The sequence below is a fragment of the Rhinolophus ferrumequinum genome, chromosome 21 (assembly GCF_004115265.2).
Source record: "Rhinolophus ferrumequinum isolate MPI-CBG mRhiFer1 chromosome 21, mRhiFer1_v1.p, whole genome shotgun sequence".
Lineage (NCBI taxonomy): Eukaryota > Metazoa > Chordata > Mammalia > Chiroptera > Rhinolophidae > Rhinolophus > Rhinolophus ferrumequinum.
Genome location: NC_046304.1, coordinates 853,655 through 871,617, shown reverse-complemented (window position 1 = coordinate 871,617; position 17,963 = coordinate 853,655). Strand labels below are relative to the sequence as shown.

Genomic DNA, 17,963 nt, shown 5'->3' with positions numbered 1-17,963 from the left:
GCTGGCCTGGTGCAGGGCAGGGGGAGGCCAGAGCTCCAGAGGGTCAGTGGGCTCTGCAGCCCCACAGCGGGCACTGTCCACTCTGCGTTTCCACGGGCCTGGTGCCAGGAAGGAAGTAGCCAAAGGCCACGAGCTTTAATCCACAGGTGTCCGAGATGGTTTTCCCTCAGGGAGAGGGGCCCACCACCACCACCCACACGCCCTTGCCCTCCTCAGATGTGCAGAACGTAACATGCTTAGGACTGATGAGCGTGCAGGGGAAACGCGTACTGTTGGGGTCTGCTGCTGAGAGTCTAATGCAGGACCCCCTTCTGGAAGGCTATCTGGCAGTCTCTATAAAAGTTTTAAGTGCTCCTATAATCTGACCCAAGTTTTTACTTCTAGTAATCTAAACCACAGAAATGTATAAATGTACAAAGACATGTTGTTACAGCCTTGTTTATAAGGGCAAAAAAAAAACCCCCAAAAAACAACAACCAAAAAACTGCCTCAGGGTAGGAGAATGGCTACTAACCGTACATCCATTCGGTAGAATGCTAAGCCCAGCGAGGCAGATTGAAATGTGCTGCCAAGGAACGATCTCCAAAATAGACAATGGCGTGACACAAGCAAGTTGTAAAATGAAACCTATGCAGGATCCCAGGATACAAAAGAGACTTCATGGAACAAGGAACAAACACTAAGCAGCTGCCGGGGTCACCTCTGGGGAGCCAGGCGTGAGTGGGAAAGTGGGGACCGGCACTTTGTACAAAACATACTCCTGTATTGTCTAATTTTTAAAAAACAATGTGTACATTTGTTAGTTTCACTTTATGCACTTCTTCGTGTCTAATTTTGAAATAGGAAGGGGTGTACCCGTGCATATGCATTCACTGAAACGCAAACACACATTGGGCTCAGAAGGCCCCGAGGAGGCAGCCTGTGCGGGGGAAGAGCCCTGGGGCTGGGGTTCGAGTGCTGGCCCCGCTGGGGCGCCCGGACACGCGCCAGGTGCCCCTCTCCTCTGCTCACCTCCCAGGAGGCTGACAGGTGTGCACTTGCTGCAAAAGCAGCCTGCCGACCACTGTGACGGGTGTCTGGGAGGCCACACTCAGAAGGCAGCGCCAGCCCCTTACCCGCCTCCATCCTACCCCTTGGCGAAGCTCTGACGCACGAATCACCTCATGTCCTTCCCTCTGAAACTGAAGACCCCTTGGGACATTCACTTAACCGAGAGCAAGCAGCTGATGAAGTGCAATGACGAGCTGAAAGGTTTGTTCCCTCCACCTCCTCTCTCCCTCCTGGCCAAGTCCTACTCTTCCCCACAAACCAGGTGCAGGCAGCGCCTCCTGGGCATCTTCCTGCTGCTTTCCTCCCAGCCCCCCAGGGCCCCTTCTATCCCAGGTCTCACCGAGGCGCTGAAATGCTGCTTATATCCCTCAGGGGAAGCTCCCTGAGGGGGTGATTGTGTCTCAAACATCCCAGCACCAAGCAGGCCAGGAGGGTCCGTCCCACTTCCCCCCATTACCCTGCAACCTGCCTGACTGTACCCAGGGTGGTGAGCTGCCCCCCAGACAGAAGGTGTCTCCTCCTGGAGGACATCTATTCTCTAAGGGCCAAGATACAGCTCAACGGAGGGCTAGACTTTGTGCTCTGTCACTTAGCCACAAGAGACCCCTCAGGTCCCTCTATTCTATCACTGCCTCCAAACCCGTAAGGCTAAGTGGCCGCCCTCCCTCCCAGCAAAGCAATTCTATCTAACAACCACCACATAGCATCATCTAGCAAATACGAAATGCTGAGAAATGAACACATTCCCCATGACACTGATGCTCGGCTTTCCTCCAGATACACACCCTTCCCTTAGGTTCTCAACAATCCTGAATCTATATGGGATCTTAGTAACACACCCCCAAAAGTATGCAGCCAGCTCATACCCATTAGGACGGCTACAATCAATAAAAGAGTGTCAGCGAGGGTGTGGAGAAGTTGGGACCCCACACACAGCTGGCGGGAATGCAAAACAGGGACGAAAACAGTCCGGCAGTTCCTCCGCAAAGTATTACAAATAGAATGACCACAATCCCCCCTCCGGGCATGTATCCAAACGCATCGAAAGCAGGGACACGAACGGATACTTGTACACCATGTTCACAGCATTATTCACAGGTGGAAGCGACCCAAGCGCCCAAAGGTAGACGAATGGATAAACAAAGTATGGTGTGTATAGCCACACAATGGAATCTTATTCCAACTTCAAAATGGAAATTCTGACACATGCTCCAACATGGGTGAATCTTGTAGACGTGATGCCAAGTGAAATAGCCGGTGACAAAAGGGCAAAGACTATACAATACTGTCTAGGGTACTTAGAATCCAAGTCATAGAAAGTAGAATGGTGGTTGCCAGGGGCTTCGGGAGGGGAGCAGGGCGCTGATAAATGGGTACCAAGTTTCAGTTTTGCAAGATGAAAAAGGTTCTGGAGATGGCTGGTGGCCATGGTTGCACAGCAATGTACTTAATGCCACTTAAAAATGGTTAAGACGGTAAATTTTGTGTTACGTGTATTTTACTACCATTTTCTTTTTTTAAGTATGCAGAGAGGTGTTCTGTGTCTTGAGAGTGAATTAATCAGGAAACAGCAATTTGGTTTTAGAAAATTGGAGAGAAGCAGGAAGACTGCGAGGTCATGTTCCCCAGCCCCAGGAGAAGTTGAACACAGCCGGCTCCCCACCCTCTCCCGTGAAGCGCTCAAACTTCCACTTGGGATGAAGACACCAAACAAGGACCCTCTTGGCGGCAGAGGCTTTTATCACCCGGCTTCAACCTAGGAGGAAAGTTGCGTGGGCTGTTGCAGATGGGATACAGAGACCGCCAGTATCAACTCCCTGCCCTGCCCCAGCCCCACCCGACACCACAGGAGGCCGGGCGGTGCTAGGAAGCAAAGCTGTGTTGTGGACCTCAATAGCTTTTAATCCTGCTGGTTGTGTGATTCTGAGAAAGTCACAACTGAGGGGAAAATGCCCAGCTCACAAGGTCAAGAGGGTCAAATGAGATAGAACCTTAAGTGAACCCAGCACCATTCGCGGTCCAGGTAGGCACTCCGTAAATGTCCGTTCCCTTCCGCGTCCTTCTGTCTCACACAAGGATTCCACCCTCAGGCCCTGCACACTTAGCTCCTCTCAGGGCAGACATCGCACATTATTCATCTTCGAATTCAAAGTCCCACATCACACTACACGGTGATTTAAATAAAGAGTCAGATAATTATTCAATACATGTAAGATAGAAGTGCCACTGTGGTTCAGGGGCCTCTGGGCCAGCTTTGTGGCTTGGAGGGCGGGGGGAATCTAAGCTAGGTCTTGAAGGATATACGAGAAACCAGGACCAAGAAAGAAGTGGGAGCGCCACGCCGGGGGAAAGAATGTGACCGCGCAGGCAGGAGGGCGCGGGGCTGGCAGAGCACACGCGGGTCCCGTTAAAGAGCAGACGGGAGGAAGCCCGCTCAGCGAGGGCTGAGACACCAGGCTACGTTTATAATTCATTCTGAAGGAGATGGAGAGTTCTGGCAGATCTGGCAGCAACGTGGAGTGACCACAGGGAACAAAGGGAAGGAGAACAGGAGGAATGAGCCAGCTGACAGGTGCCTGCCATGGCCCACGAATGACCAGCGTACGAGAAGGCTGTCTTAGAGGAGGTGTAAACTAAGAAGAGGAAACAAAGGTTAAAGACATTAGGAGGAGAAACAAACCAAACCGTCCGCTGACAGCCCCACAGCCAGGGCGGCACAGGCCGGCCACGCCGGGCCGGCTCCCCCACCCAGCTCTCGGCCCGTCCAGGCCCCGACTTCGGCTATTGGTCCCTGGAGCAGTTGGCCTTCATGTTCGGAAAGATAGGTGTGAAACTGAAATGAGTGTATCGCATGGGCACCTTGTCAGAAATGTGCCATGAAAGTAACATTTTGGGGGTCAGAGTTCCTCTCTTCCATATGCAGTTGGATCCGATCTGTCGGTGCCAAGTGACACCAACACTTACAGAAGCAAACCCAACCTCGTCTCTAGGAACCAAGCTGTTCCCTCAGTCACACTCAGCAGATGACATGGTGGCCCATGGAGAGCGCCCTCACCTCTCAAACCACAGTTCAGGGGGACCGGCAGGACCCCAAACCTCACAACCTTTCACGATGACAGGTGGGGAAAATAATATACATCATTTCTCAGGACTGGGGGAAGAAAGCAGAAAACTTCAAAATACTACTGGGACCGAACGCAAAAGAGCACATACTGTATAACTCCACTGACAGAAACTTCTAGAACAGGCAAAACTGACCAGTGACACAGTTAGAATCAGTGGTCACCTCTGCAAGGGGTGAAGGGGTGTGTTGGAAGGGAGGACTAACTGGGGAGGGGCATGAGGGAACTTTCTGGGGTGTTGGCGAGGCTATATTTTGATAGGGGTGAAGGTTACAACTGTGGAAGCATTTGTCAAAACTATAACAAGATTTATGCATTTCATTAATTATAATTCACAAGTAAATTATACCGCAATGAAAAATATTAGAATATATAGAATATATATATACAGAGAGAGAGAATGCACACACACACACACACACACACACGAATTAAAAACGGCAGTAGAATCTCTTCTGGAGGCTAAACATTTTAAGAAAAACTAAAAGCCACTTGGATCTAGGACTTAAACTTTAGGTGAGGAAATGAACTTGGAGACCGACCCTAGTGTTCAATCCATACTCTTCAAATGCGGAAACAGGTAGGACATGACCTAGGGAAAGTCACAGAACAAGTCAGCGGCAGAGCACTCGTCCCCAATCCTAGCCTGGGATTCGTGTCTCTGTTCTACATCAGGGCCAGAAAGAGCAGATAAAACAGAAGACCAAAGGTTATTTTATGAACTAATTTCATTCAGTCATCAAACCTGGAGCTAAACAGTCATCCCCACCAAGGCAATCTAAATCAGGAGATTAGCTTTCCAACAATAAAAAAGTATTTACCTTCATAAGTCTGAGTCAAGAACTGCCCTCCAATGAATGGCAGACTTTAGCCTTCCCGCCCATATACAAATTTCCAAATTACTGGGGTAAACAGAAAAACATGTGGGGGCATCATAAACGGGGTTCTTTCCCCAGTTTTACCCTGACTCACTGTGGGATCTCGACCGGTCATCTACTGTGACACAGTAAGAAATAAATATTTGATCTTTGTCCTGGATTCCTGGCATGCAGCTCTTAAAACCCTTGGAATCTCCAGAGTGATGAGTATCTTTTATATAACAATGAAATAACTGGCGGGGGCTGGCTAGCCAGCTGCAGGACGGGGCCTGGTCCCCAGAAAGACCAGGGCATCAGAGGGTTGGCAACTTCCAGCCCACCCTGCACCTCCAGCCTCCCGGAGGAGAGAGGGGCTGGAGGTTGCGTTCGTCGCTGAGGCCGCTGATGAATGACTCAGCCAATCATGGCTGTGTCCAGCGGTTCTGAGAATTCCCAGTTAGTGAGCACGCTGAGGGGCTGGAGGAGGGGGGATGCACCCAGAGAGGCCTGGCAGCTCTGCGCCCCTTCTCTTCACACCTAGCCCCATGCATCCCTTCCATTTGGCTATTCCTGATTTGCATCCTTTATAATAAACCATGAAATGTAAGTGTTTTCCTGTGTTTCATGAGCCATTGTCGAACCTGAGGCGTGGTCACAGGAACCCCCAATTTACAGCCAGTTGGTTAGAAGTACAGGGGGCAACCTGGGATTTGCCACTGGTGTCTGTAGTGGGGGCAGTCTCGTGGGACCCAGCCCTTAACCTATGGGGTCTCTGCTAACGCCAAGTAATTAGGTAAGGACTGAACTACAGGACACCCCGTCGGTGTCAGAAACACGCACACACACATTTGGTGTCGGGAGTGTTGTCAGGGTATAAACATCACAGACCTACCCTCTCTAGGCCTCAGTTTCCTCAACTGTAAAATGAGGGGCTGGACCAAATGCCACCAAGACCCTTTCAGCTAAAATTTGGTAATTCTTTGAATTGCTGGTTTAAACATTTCCAGAGTTAATGTGAGGGATTCTCAGTCTCTGGAAGCCACCAGCACATTCCGCTTTGCAACGCCAACCAACGCATCATTTCTCAGGCCTCATTTCCTATTTTGACTAATGACGTGCCAGAACTCGGTGTGATTTCTCCTTTGAGGGGTGGCAGAAAACGCTGCAGTGTCCTCTTCCAGGGCTCTGTCCTTGTTCCCAGCTCTCGAGACTTGCAGCTCAATTCTCCGAGATGAAAGAGTCAGTCTCTCTCCATTACACTCAATATTAAACCAAAATCCAAAACAGAATTTTTGACGTGTCTCCCAGACTGCAAGGCTTATGCTTCATTAATGATTAAAACAACAGCTGGTAATGTCTCAAAAGCAAGTTGGTCAGTTAGACAACTTGGCATCTGTTTAAATCCCCTTCCTTTCTCCTTCTGATACTGTAGTTCCAAAGCAAATCCAAAGCAAAAGCAAAAGACATGGGTCTTGCATTATCGAGAAGGGCTTCAAGGACTTGTAAGAAAGTACACCCTTTAACCAAACTCTCAGAAAGCTGCTGGGCTGACGAGGACCCTCGTATACTGAATTATAGTAGGAGGGCTGAAACTGGGGGAATAATTTACAAGACTAAGGCAGAGCTGAACTTGAGACAACTATTACCAGATTTTCAGCCACCGGGTTCATGCAGGTATCCATTCACTCCATTCCACAAATAATTACTGAACGATCCAGTTTGGTGGTTCAGAACACCAGCTCTGGAGTCCACAGGCCTGGGTTCAAGTCCCTGCTCTGCCACTTACTGTCCGCAGACCTTAGGGGAGGCACTTAACGTCTAAGCCTCAGTTTCCTCCTCTATAAATGTGAATGACAGTACCTGTGTCACAGGGCTGTGGTGGGAATGAAAGGAAGTGACGTGTGTGAGGTAATCAATCCAGTACCTGGTGCGGAGTAATGCCAACGCCTTAGTAAGTACTATTATCACCGATATCCTGTCTTTCAGGCATGTGTTAGACTCTATTGAAAAATAAGGGCAGGACACGAAGGGCGCAGGCAACAAGAAAAAGGAGGCACACTGGACTTCATCAAAATTAAGGACTTTTGTGCATCAAAGGACCCAACCAACAGAGTAAAAATGCAACCCACAGAATGGGAGAAAATATTTGCAAATCACGTATCTAGTAAGGGATTAATATCCAAAATATAGAAAGAACTCCTAAAACTCAACAACAAAAACAATCTGATTTAAAATGGGCAAAGGAGGAACAGACATTTCTCACAGATACGCAAATGGTCCATAAGCACAGGAAAACACGCTCCCCGTCATTAATGATGAGAGAAATGGCAAGGACGTGGGGAAACTGGGCCCCTTTGCATGGCTGGTGGGAACGTAAGACGGCGCAGCCACTACGGAAAACAGTAGGGCGGTTCATACTCAAAACATTACAAACAGAACTACCTGATGATCCAGTCGTCCCCCCTCCGGGCATGTATCCAAAAGCATCGAAAGCAGGGACACGAACGGATACTTGTACACCATGTTCACAGCATTATTCACAGGTGGAAGCGACACAAGCGCCCAAAGATGGACGAACGGATAAACAAAACGAGGTGTGTATATCCACACAATGGAATCTTATTCACTTAAAAAAGAAGGAAATTCTGACACATGCTCCAACATGGGTGAATCTTGTGGACGTGATGCCAAGTGAAATAAGCCAGTGACAAAAGGGCAAAGACTATATAACACCTGTCTGAGGTACTGAGAGTCCAATCCATAGAAAGTAGAATGGTGGTTGCCAGGGGCTGGGTGTGTGGGGGGGAGCAGGGAGTTGTATCAGTGACACAGAGTTTCAATTTTGCAAGGTGAAAATATTCTGGAGATGGCTGGTGGCCATGGTTGCACAGTAATGTGAATGTACTTACTGACACTGAACTTAAAAATGGTCAGAATGGTACATTTTGTAGTATGTATATTTTACCACAATTGTTTAAAAATAAGCAAATACAAATAAAAACAGGTACGCTCGTGGAACATGTAACCTAAATGGTGCATAGTAACATATTTTGCTTTTACACACAGTATCTCACCCACCCTCTGCACAACCCTGTAAGATAGGCCGGCACAGGTGTTCTTCCCACACACACACCTCCCTGTTCACAGGTGAGGGGATGCGTGTTAGACTCACACGGGGAGTCGCACGCAGAGGCAGAGGCAGAGGCAGAGGCAGAGGCAGAGGCAGAGGCAGAACTGACTCCAATCCAACATACAAAGTGCCAAATGTCGGAAAGGGAAGAAGAGAGGGCAATGGGCCTCTACATTGTTCCAGCATTCGTGGACGGAACGATGCTAATTTCATGGAAACCACATGCCATCAGTAAGGCCCCTTCGTGTATAAATGGCAACAGACCCCGCTTGCTGTCTAAACAGCAGTATGAACACAAGTCGGAAGCTAGACTCTCTGCGTGCAAGACACGGCTCGGCCTATGTGAGCCACCTCAGGCAACTTCTTAACTCCTCCAAGCCTCCATTTCTTCATCTGCAAAATGGACATAATACCACTGACTTAACATAGTTTTCAGAAGAAAAAATTTTAATGAGATCATGTTTATAAAGCACTTAACACGGTGCTTGGCACATAGAGAAGGGTCAGTAAATGATGGCTAATATTTTTAGCTTGGAAAGATGCTAAAAAATAAGAGTGACAGAGAGGAACTTCTGGAGTGAATAACTGCCGAGCATGCGCTCCCACACGCTGTGCCAGTGGCATCCGCCTGAGGAGCCTCCAGTCGGAGTCAGAAGAAAAGGCAATAAGACACGAGACACAAGATGAATAACAACAGGAAACAGCACAGGCAGGAGAAAAGGAATCAACAGGGGGAGTTATGTTAGTTCTAAGTGCAGCACACTGCGCTGGCGATATGTTTTTTCATATTTCTGTTTCTTAATTTTATTAAATTTAGTGGGGTAATATTGGTTAATAAAATTATATAGGTTTCAAGAGTACAATTCTGTACTACATCATCTTTGTATTGCTTTGTGCGTTTACCACCCAAAGTCAAATTTTCTTCCGTCACCATATATTTGACCCCCCTTTCCCTCTGGTAACCACTATACTGTTGTCTGTATCTGTGAGTTTTTGTTTGTTTGTCTTGTTTGTTTGTTGCTTTCAGTTTTATATGCCACATATAAAGGTCTGACACTGCTGAATATCACTACGGTCACCATGGAAGTACTTCCCTTGGGAAGCTATGCACCGATACCAGCGCCTAGTCCACCCTTCAAAGCAATTTTGGAACTCTTTTTCTGGAATGGCCATCAGAGCTGTCGTTGTATTACCCTTGATGTCCTGAATGTCATCAAATTTCAGGACAATATTCAGTTTCAATATTTCCTTTATCTTTGGGTAAAGAAAGAAGTCATTGGGAGCCAAATCAGGTGAGTAGGGAGGGTGTTCCAATACAGTTACTTGTTTCCTGGCTAAAATCTCCGTCACAGACAGTGCTGTGTGAGCATTGTCGTGATGCAAGAGCCATGAATTGTTGGCGAAAAGTTCAGGTTGTCTAACCTTTTCAGCGCTTCCAAATAGTAAACTTGGTTAACTGTCCAGTTGGTACAAATTCATAATGAATAATCCCTCTGATATCAAAAAAGGTTAGCAACAGCACTTTGAGTCTTGATTTGGACTGATGGAACTTTTTTGGTCGTGGAGAATTGGCTGACTTCCATTGTGCACTTTGACGCTTTCTTTCAGGGTCGTATTGGCACACCTGTTTCATCACCAGTGAGAACACGGCCCAAAACATCGTCTTGCCTCTCCAAAAGGTCTTGGCAAACTTCCTCTCCTTCGCTTTTGTTCATCAGTGAACTCCTTCGGGACCATTTTTGCACACACCTTTCTCATGCCAGGATTTTCAGTTAAAATTTTCCTCTTTCTCTGTTGATGTTTACTTGGTCTGCTATACTTCTCACAGTCAGCCAACGATTTTGACGCACAAGTCGACGAATTTTTGGAATGTTTTCAACCGTTCTGCTCGTTACTGACCGCCCTGACCTCTCTTCATCAGTGACGCATTCTCTTCCCTCAGAAAAATATTTAATCCATTTGTACACTGCCATTTTCTTCATGGCATTATCCCCATAAACTTGGACTGACATGCCCCTGATTTCACTTCCACTCTTGCCAAGTTTAACAGGACATTTAATGTTAGTTTGTTGCTCTAATTCAAGTTCAGACATTCTCGCAACGGCACACAAAAACACGCAACAACAATAATGAACACCACTCAGCAAGACACCGCCACACGTCCACACAAACACAGCTGTGAGACACTGATATACCGAGGTTATGAAACCTTACTGAGCTGTTTGTACAGCGCTGCCAATGTAAGCGCACGGTGGCAAGTTCGCGAACCTAATTGTCAGACCTCGTATGTGCTACGGACTTTACACATGTTCTTTCATTTGATTTTCACAAACACCTGGAGGATAAGTAATATTCTATTTAACAGGTGAGGGAAGAAGCAAATGAATGACATGGGACAAACACTATGAGGTCAGAGAAGAGATGCAGCACCATAAACAGGGTGGTCTAGAGAGGCTGCCTGGAGGAGGTGAGAGCTGATTGACAGCAGGCTTGATGACTGGGCCAGAAGATCAAAGAGCTTTTTCTAGGGCAGGAGGGCTGGAGAGAGCACTAAAATAAGCACCACATCTGAGATTAGTTTTCAAAGGGCCCCTCTTCTAACCGCAAGGAGCTGGGTCAGCAAACAAAGCCGGAATGTTATTTGTATCTTTTCAGACCATTAGGTTGCCCTAAAAATTCTGAATTATTTACCTGCTAGGTCGAGAGCAATAACCAAGAGCTGAGGCTCCTCTGGACACTGTGTTTCTACCCTTTTCCTCACTGTACCTCTCTCCCACCAAAAAGACAAAAACCAACACAGGTGGAGTACACAGAAATACGCTAAGAATGCGTGTACCATGTTGCTTTTCCAAAGCATGCAAAAATGAAAAATGAAATACACAAGAATTCCACTTACTCCACTTGTACGAAATGAGAGGAATCTCAATGAGTTTCTAAAACAGCACATTATAATTTTTTCCTCTATTGCATTTTTGTACATTTTTCAAATTTTTGACATGGCTATACATTGTTTTTTCAAAAGCACAATTCTGAGAATTTTTAATACCCCAATTAGCCACTCTTAGCAGTGGTACCCCTTCAGTAAAGCCTTGAGTGTCTCAGCTCCCGTTCATGCACATGGAAAGCAGGGCAGGAGGAGGAGCAGGCTGACCCTCCCCACGTGACTTTCCATGGCTGCTGATTTACAACCTGCCCAGCTCTCAGGAGCCCAGGCTTCTTCCCACGCTCCATCAACCTGCCTCAGCACCTCCTCAGCTCTAACGGGGGCTCACAGGAAGGTGCCTGCTCAGAACTTGTAGGAAGTGGCACTGCCCGCTGCTGTCTTCCTGGTAGGACCCCCTCTCCCCCGTTGCGCACAGAGCAGGGGCTCTGATGGCAAGAAAGAATGACCTTTGGGTGACTGTCAAGGAGGAACTCTCCCTGACTCTGTACAGACATTCAGGCCTCTCCCTCCCTAGAAATCGGTCATGGCTCCCCAGTGAAAGAGTCCAAATGACTTGGCCAACCTTTGAAGCCCCCACAGTCAGGCTTTTCCCCACCTTTGCAGTTTCGCTTTCCACCTGTCCCCTGGCTGGGCAAATAGAACTGATCCCATTACCCCCACCTACCCCTTACTCTCCAGCCTTTGCCCAAGCTTCTGTCTCTGTGGTGACAGCCCTCCAAGCCTACCTTTCCTTTTCCACATGACTCCAATCCTACCCACTTGTCAAAGCCCCGCTCAGTGGCCACCAGCTCCCAAACCCCCCTAGTTGTGTTCCCTACTCCTGTGGTCTTCGTCACCTCCTCCCACAGCACAACAGGACAGCCGCTGTGCAGCAGAACGCTGGGCTCCACCGCCAGCAGCCTTACCCTTGGCAAGGTCTGTGACCTTCTCCTTGCCTCAGTGTCCCCGTCGGCAAAGCAGAAATAATAATTGCCTTCCTCAGCGTATCGCTGTGAGGATTAAAGATCTGCGAGTATACCAAGGGTCCACTCCAGTCTCTGGCACATATTAATACAATACTGAACTTAAAGAAAAAAGCAAAAACCTTTAGCTGTTATTATTAGTGCTCGAGGTAACCCTTCCCTCCTTCATTCCCTTACTTCATTTATCTGTCCAACCCTGTGCCACTACTTTCTATCTTACCTCATTTAGCTCCATTATTAGTCTGAACATCCTGGCAAATGCTTGGTTTGGTTCTACAGACAGTCAATATAGGGCTACTGAACGAATGAATGAATGCTAAATAATTATACTTATTGTCTATCTATAAGAAGACCTACATTTAATGTCTGAGGAAAGATAAAAAAGAGATTAAAGAAGCAAAATTTTGCATCTGGAGCAATAGTTCTCCAAGTGTGGGGCCTGGCCCAGCAGCACCGGCCATCCTGAGGAACCTGGTAAAACTGCAGAAAGCTAGGCCCCAGCCCGCACCCCCTGAATTGGAAACTCTGAGAGTGGATCCCAGCAACAAGCCCTCCAGGAGAGTCTGAAACCCTGAACCGTGGGCTCTGCGGTGCCAGAAGCAACACAGCGCACAGAATGAGCACAGGATCGGGAGTGGATTCTGGGCTTAACTCTGGCGTTGACCTTGCACAAGGCTGAACCTCTCCACTTCCGAGCCTCTCATGCCACTGCTTGCTCTCTCTCTGAACCACACATCCTACTTAGGAACCACCTTCCAGAAGGAAGGGCAGGGTGGATGCAAGAAATGCACAGACTGTGGGCTTAGCTGCTGCTCGACATGGGCAGACTACATTGGACCAAATGGCACCAGGTTAGAATGTCCGTGTGGGGCCCATGACACAGAGAAAGAATACTCTACTAACCCCGCCTGCTGTGAGCCTAATGCGTCGCAGTCCGGGGCACCTTTGGTGGGTATGTTACCTCTGCTGGAAGCTCCCAAAGAGCAGCTTTCTAATATTGTATCCCAGAGCCTGGCACCCAACAGGCACTCAAAAAGCCTACTGAAATGGGTCTGAAGGAACGTAGGTACAAGCCCCATGCAGCCACTGAGGTCTTTTTTTTTTTCTTTTTTAAAGAGAATCTTTTTTTTTTAAAAAAGATTTTATTGGGGAAGGGGAACAGGACTTTATTGGGGAACAGTGTGCACTTCCAGAACTTTTTCCCAAGTCAAGTTGTTGTCCTTTCAGTCTTAGTTGTGGAGGGCGCAGCTCAGCTCCAGGTCCAGTTGCCGTTGTTAGTTGCAGGGGACGCAGCCCACCATCCCTTGCGGGAGTCGAACTGGCACCCTCGTGGTTGAGAGCCCACACTCCAACCAACTGCGCCATCCGGGAGGCAGCTCAGCTCAAGGTGCTGTGTTCAATCTTAGTTGCAGGGGGCGGAGCCCACCATCCCTTGTGGGACTCGAAGAGCTGAACTGGCAACCTTGTGGTTGAGAGCCCACTGGCCCATGTGGGAATCGAACCGGCAGCCTTCGGGGTTAGGAGCATGGAGCTCCAACAGCCTGAGCCACCGGGCCGGCCCCTGAGAGGTCTTTTATGAGTGAGGAAAATGAGGTCCAGAGAGACTAAAAGCTGAAGTTAGCTGAAGAATATGGTCTTTGATGTCACCCACCCAGGGCTTCATACCCTACTTGCCACTGTTCCCCGCAATCACTTCTGTCCACTCCGAGTCGTGCCTCCATGTGCTCACACTCCCCTCCCTGCCTCGTTCACCTGTCCCCAGGCACAGGGTCTGCTCCTCTGTGTCTGGAATTCCCACCCATCGTCATGACCAGCCCTCAGACTCAAAGACACCTGCCCTATCACCCAGCCCTTCTGAGTCCTTTTTCGACTCCTCCCAGCACCAACAAGTCCTGAGCACCTAACTAACCACGGTGCAGCCCTCTGTTAGTGCAATGTAGCGCTGTCCTCTCTCCTGCTGCCGGAAATCCCTTGAGCACCAGGACAGCTATGAAATTCCAGCTCTCTCTCTTACCAGCTGAGCAGTCACGTCACTCCTCTGAGCCTCAGTTTCCTCATTTCTAATGTGGGAAGACAATAAAATGTCTTCCCAGAGCAGCTGCAATGAGCAAAGAACGGCTGTAGAATTGCTTTGTGTAAACCATAGTCGCTGCTTTTAATCATTAGCTTTGTTGTTTCATTTCTGTATTCCCCTCCCTCCCATCAACCCCCTGGCACATACTTCTAAAAAACGTACTAACATTGCTAAGTGTCATGAAAATCACTTTTACACTTTGTCACAACAGTACAGAATATACATTAGAACTGAACTGAACTGTGAAATCTCCTAGGCCTTGCCAGTTGACTAACTGGCAATGAGGAGGCTCCATTCTCTTTATGGTCGTGTCGTGGACACTGGGGCCTAGGAGGGTACTTTGCTTCACAGGACGCAGACAGGCCAGTTGTCCCACGTATCCTCTCCAGATAGAAAATTCGATCCTAACTTAATTATTCTGTTATTAACAGCAACAGCTACAATTTATCGAGCTTCTACTATGTTAAGTATTTTATATCCATCATCTCACTTAAATCTCACTACTCTATGAGTACAAACCAATCTCTCTCTCTCTCTCTCTCTCTCTCTCTCTCAGCAAACTAAGGCTCAGAAGCATTACACAATTTTCTGGGATCCCACAGCCAACACATGCGCAAGGCAAAATTCAAAGGCCAGGACTTCCTAGCAGAAGCATCACGCGCTATGCTCTCACTACACACCCCTACATCCCTTATATTTATGTATTTTTAAGTCCCCTTTAACTTCTATCCTTCATCAACTACCTTGGCATTTCAAAGGTGTAGAGCTTCCTATTGTAAAGGATATAGAAAAGAAGGGGAAAAAATCCTCCCCATGCTTACTGGCTTCCTCCAATAGCAGGTTGGAATTCAACATCCAACTGAGAAATGAGTTTTAGGAATATGGCTGTAGTGAAAGAGCACCCGAGCAAAAGAAGTGAGAAAAAAAGATGGGTGAGACTCTAGAGAGACACAGTAGTTTGTGAAGGTGGGAAAAGACTCTCTCAGCACCCAGTGTCTGTCTACTCAAAGATCTTATAATAGAAAGAAAAGAAAGGTTCCCAAATACCAGTTAGCCAACAGGAGAGGTCTCAATAATTTCACAGGCCCCATTAAAGGCTGCAAAGTAAGCTGAAAGTTCTTAACTAGAGCAGGAAATAAACAAATCATTACTGCCTAAACCAGCCAGGCCCATAGGGACTCCAAAGGTCCCTGCTCATAAAAGACGTTCTACCAGTCCTTCCACCAACCAGGACCAACCCCGTTTTAAAAGAAACTCATCAACATTCTGGACTGATCACTTGGCGTAAGCTCCTGCCATGGGTGAAGAGGCAAGTTGCCATTTTAGTGCGGAAATCCCATATGGTGGCCACTCTGGTGTTCCTTCACCTGGCCTTGGGCTTTCCTTACCCAAGATACTGGTCACTTCTGCTGCCGTTTTCCAGGTGCCCTGACCCCCTCTATAGGATTAACAGGTACTGCCGAGTACCCCTTTCTCTACACTGCCACCAAAAGATTTCAGCTTTGGTGATTTCACACAGCAGGAAAGCCACAGTCATGAGTAGAGACTATTACCAGGAATACAAAACTTTAGAATTCGGAGGAACCTACTTCTATACCTCACCTCCAAACACCTCATTTGACAGACAGGGAAAGTGTCAAACCAGAAAGGGCAGTGACTCGCACAAGGTCATAGGGAGAGTCACTGGCGAAGCCCCTACTGGAGGCCCAGGCTTCCTGATTCCCTGTCCAGCGCTCTTATCCTTGAATAACATGGCCTCCCTTGTCCCCCAAGGCAGGGCAGGCACGCCATTCCCCCCGCGCGCCCCCCGCCCCCGCCAGGATCATCACCCTCTAGAAACCCCGCCCCCATCCCGGTCCCTCCCACAACCTAGCCGAGTTGCAGCTCTAATTAGCAAATCTTCCAGCAGGGAGCCTCCCCTGGGAGGGTGCCCAGTCCGAGCGCTACTAGTACTGAAACGGAGGGCCAAGGATGGAGGGAGAAAGGTCTGGAGGAACTGGTCCTGACGGCAGTGGCAGCGAGTTGAATAAGGGCGCACGCAGTGGCATTTCCCAGGAGGCGAGATGGTAGCCGACTAGCCAGCCGCTGGCACCACCTCTAAAGAGCCAGGAGGGGTTGGGCCCTGAGGGGTAAGGACGCGCGGAGCATCTCCGACTCCAAGTTGGGCCTTCGGGCGCTGCCTGGCAGGATGGCACCGGCTTCGTGAGCAGGCCCAGCCCTTCCGTGGGCAGAGGCCCGACGACAAGGATGCCCAGCCCGCCCGTGAGGTGGCACCGGTGCCCCGCAGAGGCCCGTGGTCTTCACCAGCCCCATCAGCCGCCGCCGTCGCCCACCCAGACGCCCGCCCTTCGCATCGCCTTACCGAGGCACTGCCCCACCGGGGTGCTGAACGGGTTCCCCAGGAGGAACTCCATCTTGGGCTGTGGACAACACGGCAGCGGCCCGGGAACCCTGTCAGCCGCCGGGGTCTCCGCTGTCCCCGGTTGCGCTCGCGACCTGACTGACACTCAACCCCCGGCCCCACCCTCAGGAACGCCGAACGCCCGGCCTCTGGCCCCGCCCCCTGTCGCGTCTCTATTGGGCAACGTTTGCCCAATCCACCTCCGATTGGTCCCTACACCTCCCCAGCGAAGCTCCACCTACCCCACGGCGTCCGATTGGGCGGAGGAGCGAGCTAGGTCGAAGGAATCTCCGTCAGGCGTAGCGGCACCTCCCTTGGCCCGCCTCCGAACGAGAGTCTGTGTATTTTGATTCATCTACATATTGGTCCCTCTAGAATCCCTACTATTATTGGAAAACAGATGCGTCAATCACTCAAGCAGGAGGCGGGAGAAAAGGCGGGGCTAGGAATATCCCCGCCCACAGAAAGTGTTGATTGGAGAAACATTTGTTTTCTCTCCTGCTGGTTGGTAGTAGGAGTATTGGCACACCCGGAAATGTTGTCACGTGACCCAACTTTCACCCAGGATGTCTACCTTTTAACTTCCCCTTAGCAACGAGTGGCGGCTCTTGGTTCCCCTAGCAACCGTTCAAAGCGTCTGCTGCGCGGAACCAGCCCGGTAACCTGCTCTTGAAAAGGTGAGACCCAGGAGCTGAAGCAAGGGCAGACAGCGCCCCGACTTAACTCTTTTCTCTGACTTTTCTCCGAGGAGTCCGACCCCGCCCTTCTCATCTGTAAAATGAACCCACAGGTCTTCTGCTAGTCACTTCGTAGCCTCGCTAAGACAATCAAAACACTGGTCCTGGGCTTTCAGGCATGTGGATGAGAAAGAAATGCTAAGGAAGCATTTCTTCAGTGGGCAGGACTCGAAGAGATTTTTATTGGGTTCCATCCCCCAGGCTTCTGGCCTGATCCCTTTCATAGAAAGAAAGGTACCCGAAAGAAAGGTCCACTGATAACTTCTTCAAGAATTTAACCCTTATATCCGACTTCTTAACTGTCATTAGATTATTTCTCTTATTTTTATTCTTCATCTGCGTCTCATTTAAAGTGCTTTGGTTGGGAATATGGATACCTGAGTTCCATGTCTGTCTTGTCAGTTGCTTGTCGCATGACTTTGGACAATTTCCTTCCTCTCCTGGGTCTCAGTTTTCCTATCTGGGAAATTAGGGCATTAGGATTCTCCTGTCTAGGATTATGTGGCTTCCAGAGCTGATGCACTTACCATGTTTCCCCAAAAATGAGACCTAGCCGGGCCATCAGCTCTAATGCGTCTTTTGGAGCAAAAATTAATATAAGACCTGGTCTTATATAATATGATATAATATAAGAGCAGATATAATATATTCTAGATATAATATATTCTATTCTATAGAATAGAATA

General features: G+C 48.7%; 2 protein-coding genes across 11 annotated transcripts in view; one reads left to right on the top strand and one right to left on the bottom strand.

The window, feature by feature from the left end:
* Window positions 1-16,677, bottom strand: part of TOM1L2 (target of myb1 like 2 membrane trafficking protein) — a 105,925-nt gene extending 89,248 nt beyond the window's left edge. For 4 of the 7 annotated variants that reach the window (XR_004421292.1, XM_033090089.1, XM_033090091.1 and 1 more), the window contains exon 1: window positions 16,502-16,677. Coding sequence is in view for 6 of the 7 variants with exons in the window: in XM_033090089.1 (XP_032945980.1) it covers window positions 16,502-16,553 (52 nt within the window). In the remaining variant the exon portion in view is untranslated. The remainder of the gene's footprint in view (window positions 1-16,501) is intronic. The other 3 variants (XM_033090090.1, XM_033090095.1, XM_033090092.1) reach the window with 2 other exon arrangements.
* A 413-nt stretch (window positions 16,678-17,090) lies between these two features.
* DRC3 (dynein regulatory complex subunit 3) overlaps window positions 17,091-17,963 on the top strand; it is a 45,493-nt gene continuing 44,620 nt past the window's right edge. For 3 of the 4 annotated variants that reach the window (XM_033089589.1, XM_033089588.1, XM_033089590.1), the window contains exon 1: window positions 17,096-17,217. The gene's annotated coding sequence lies outside the window, so the exon portion shown is untranslated. Of the gene's footprint in view, window positions 17,218-17,963 lie in introns of all 4 variants that reach the window. The other variant, XM_033089591.1, reaches the window with a different exon arrangement.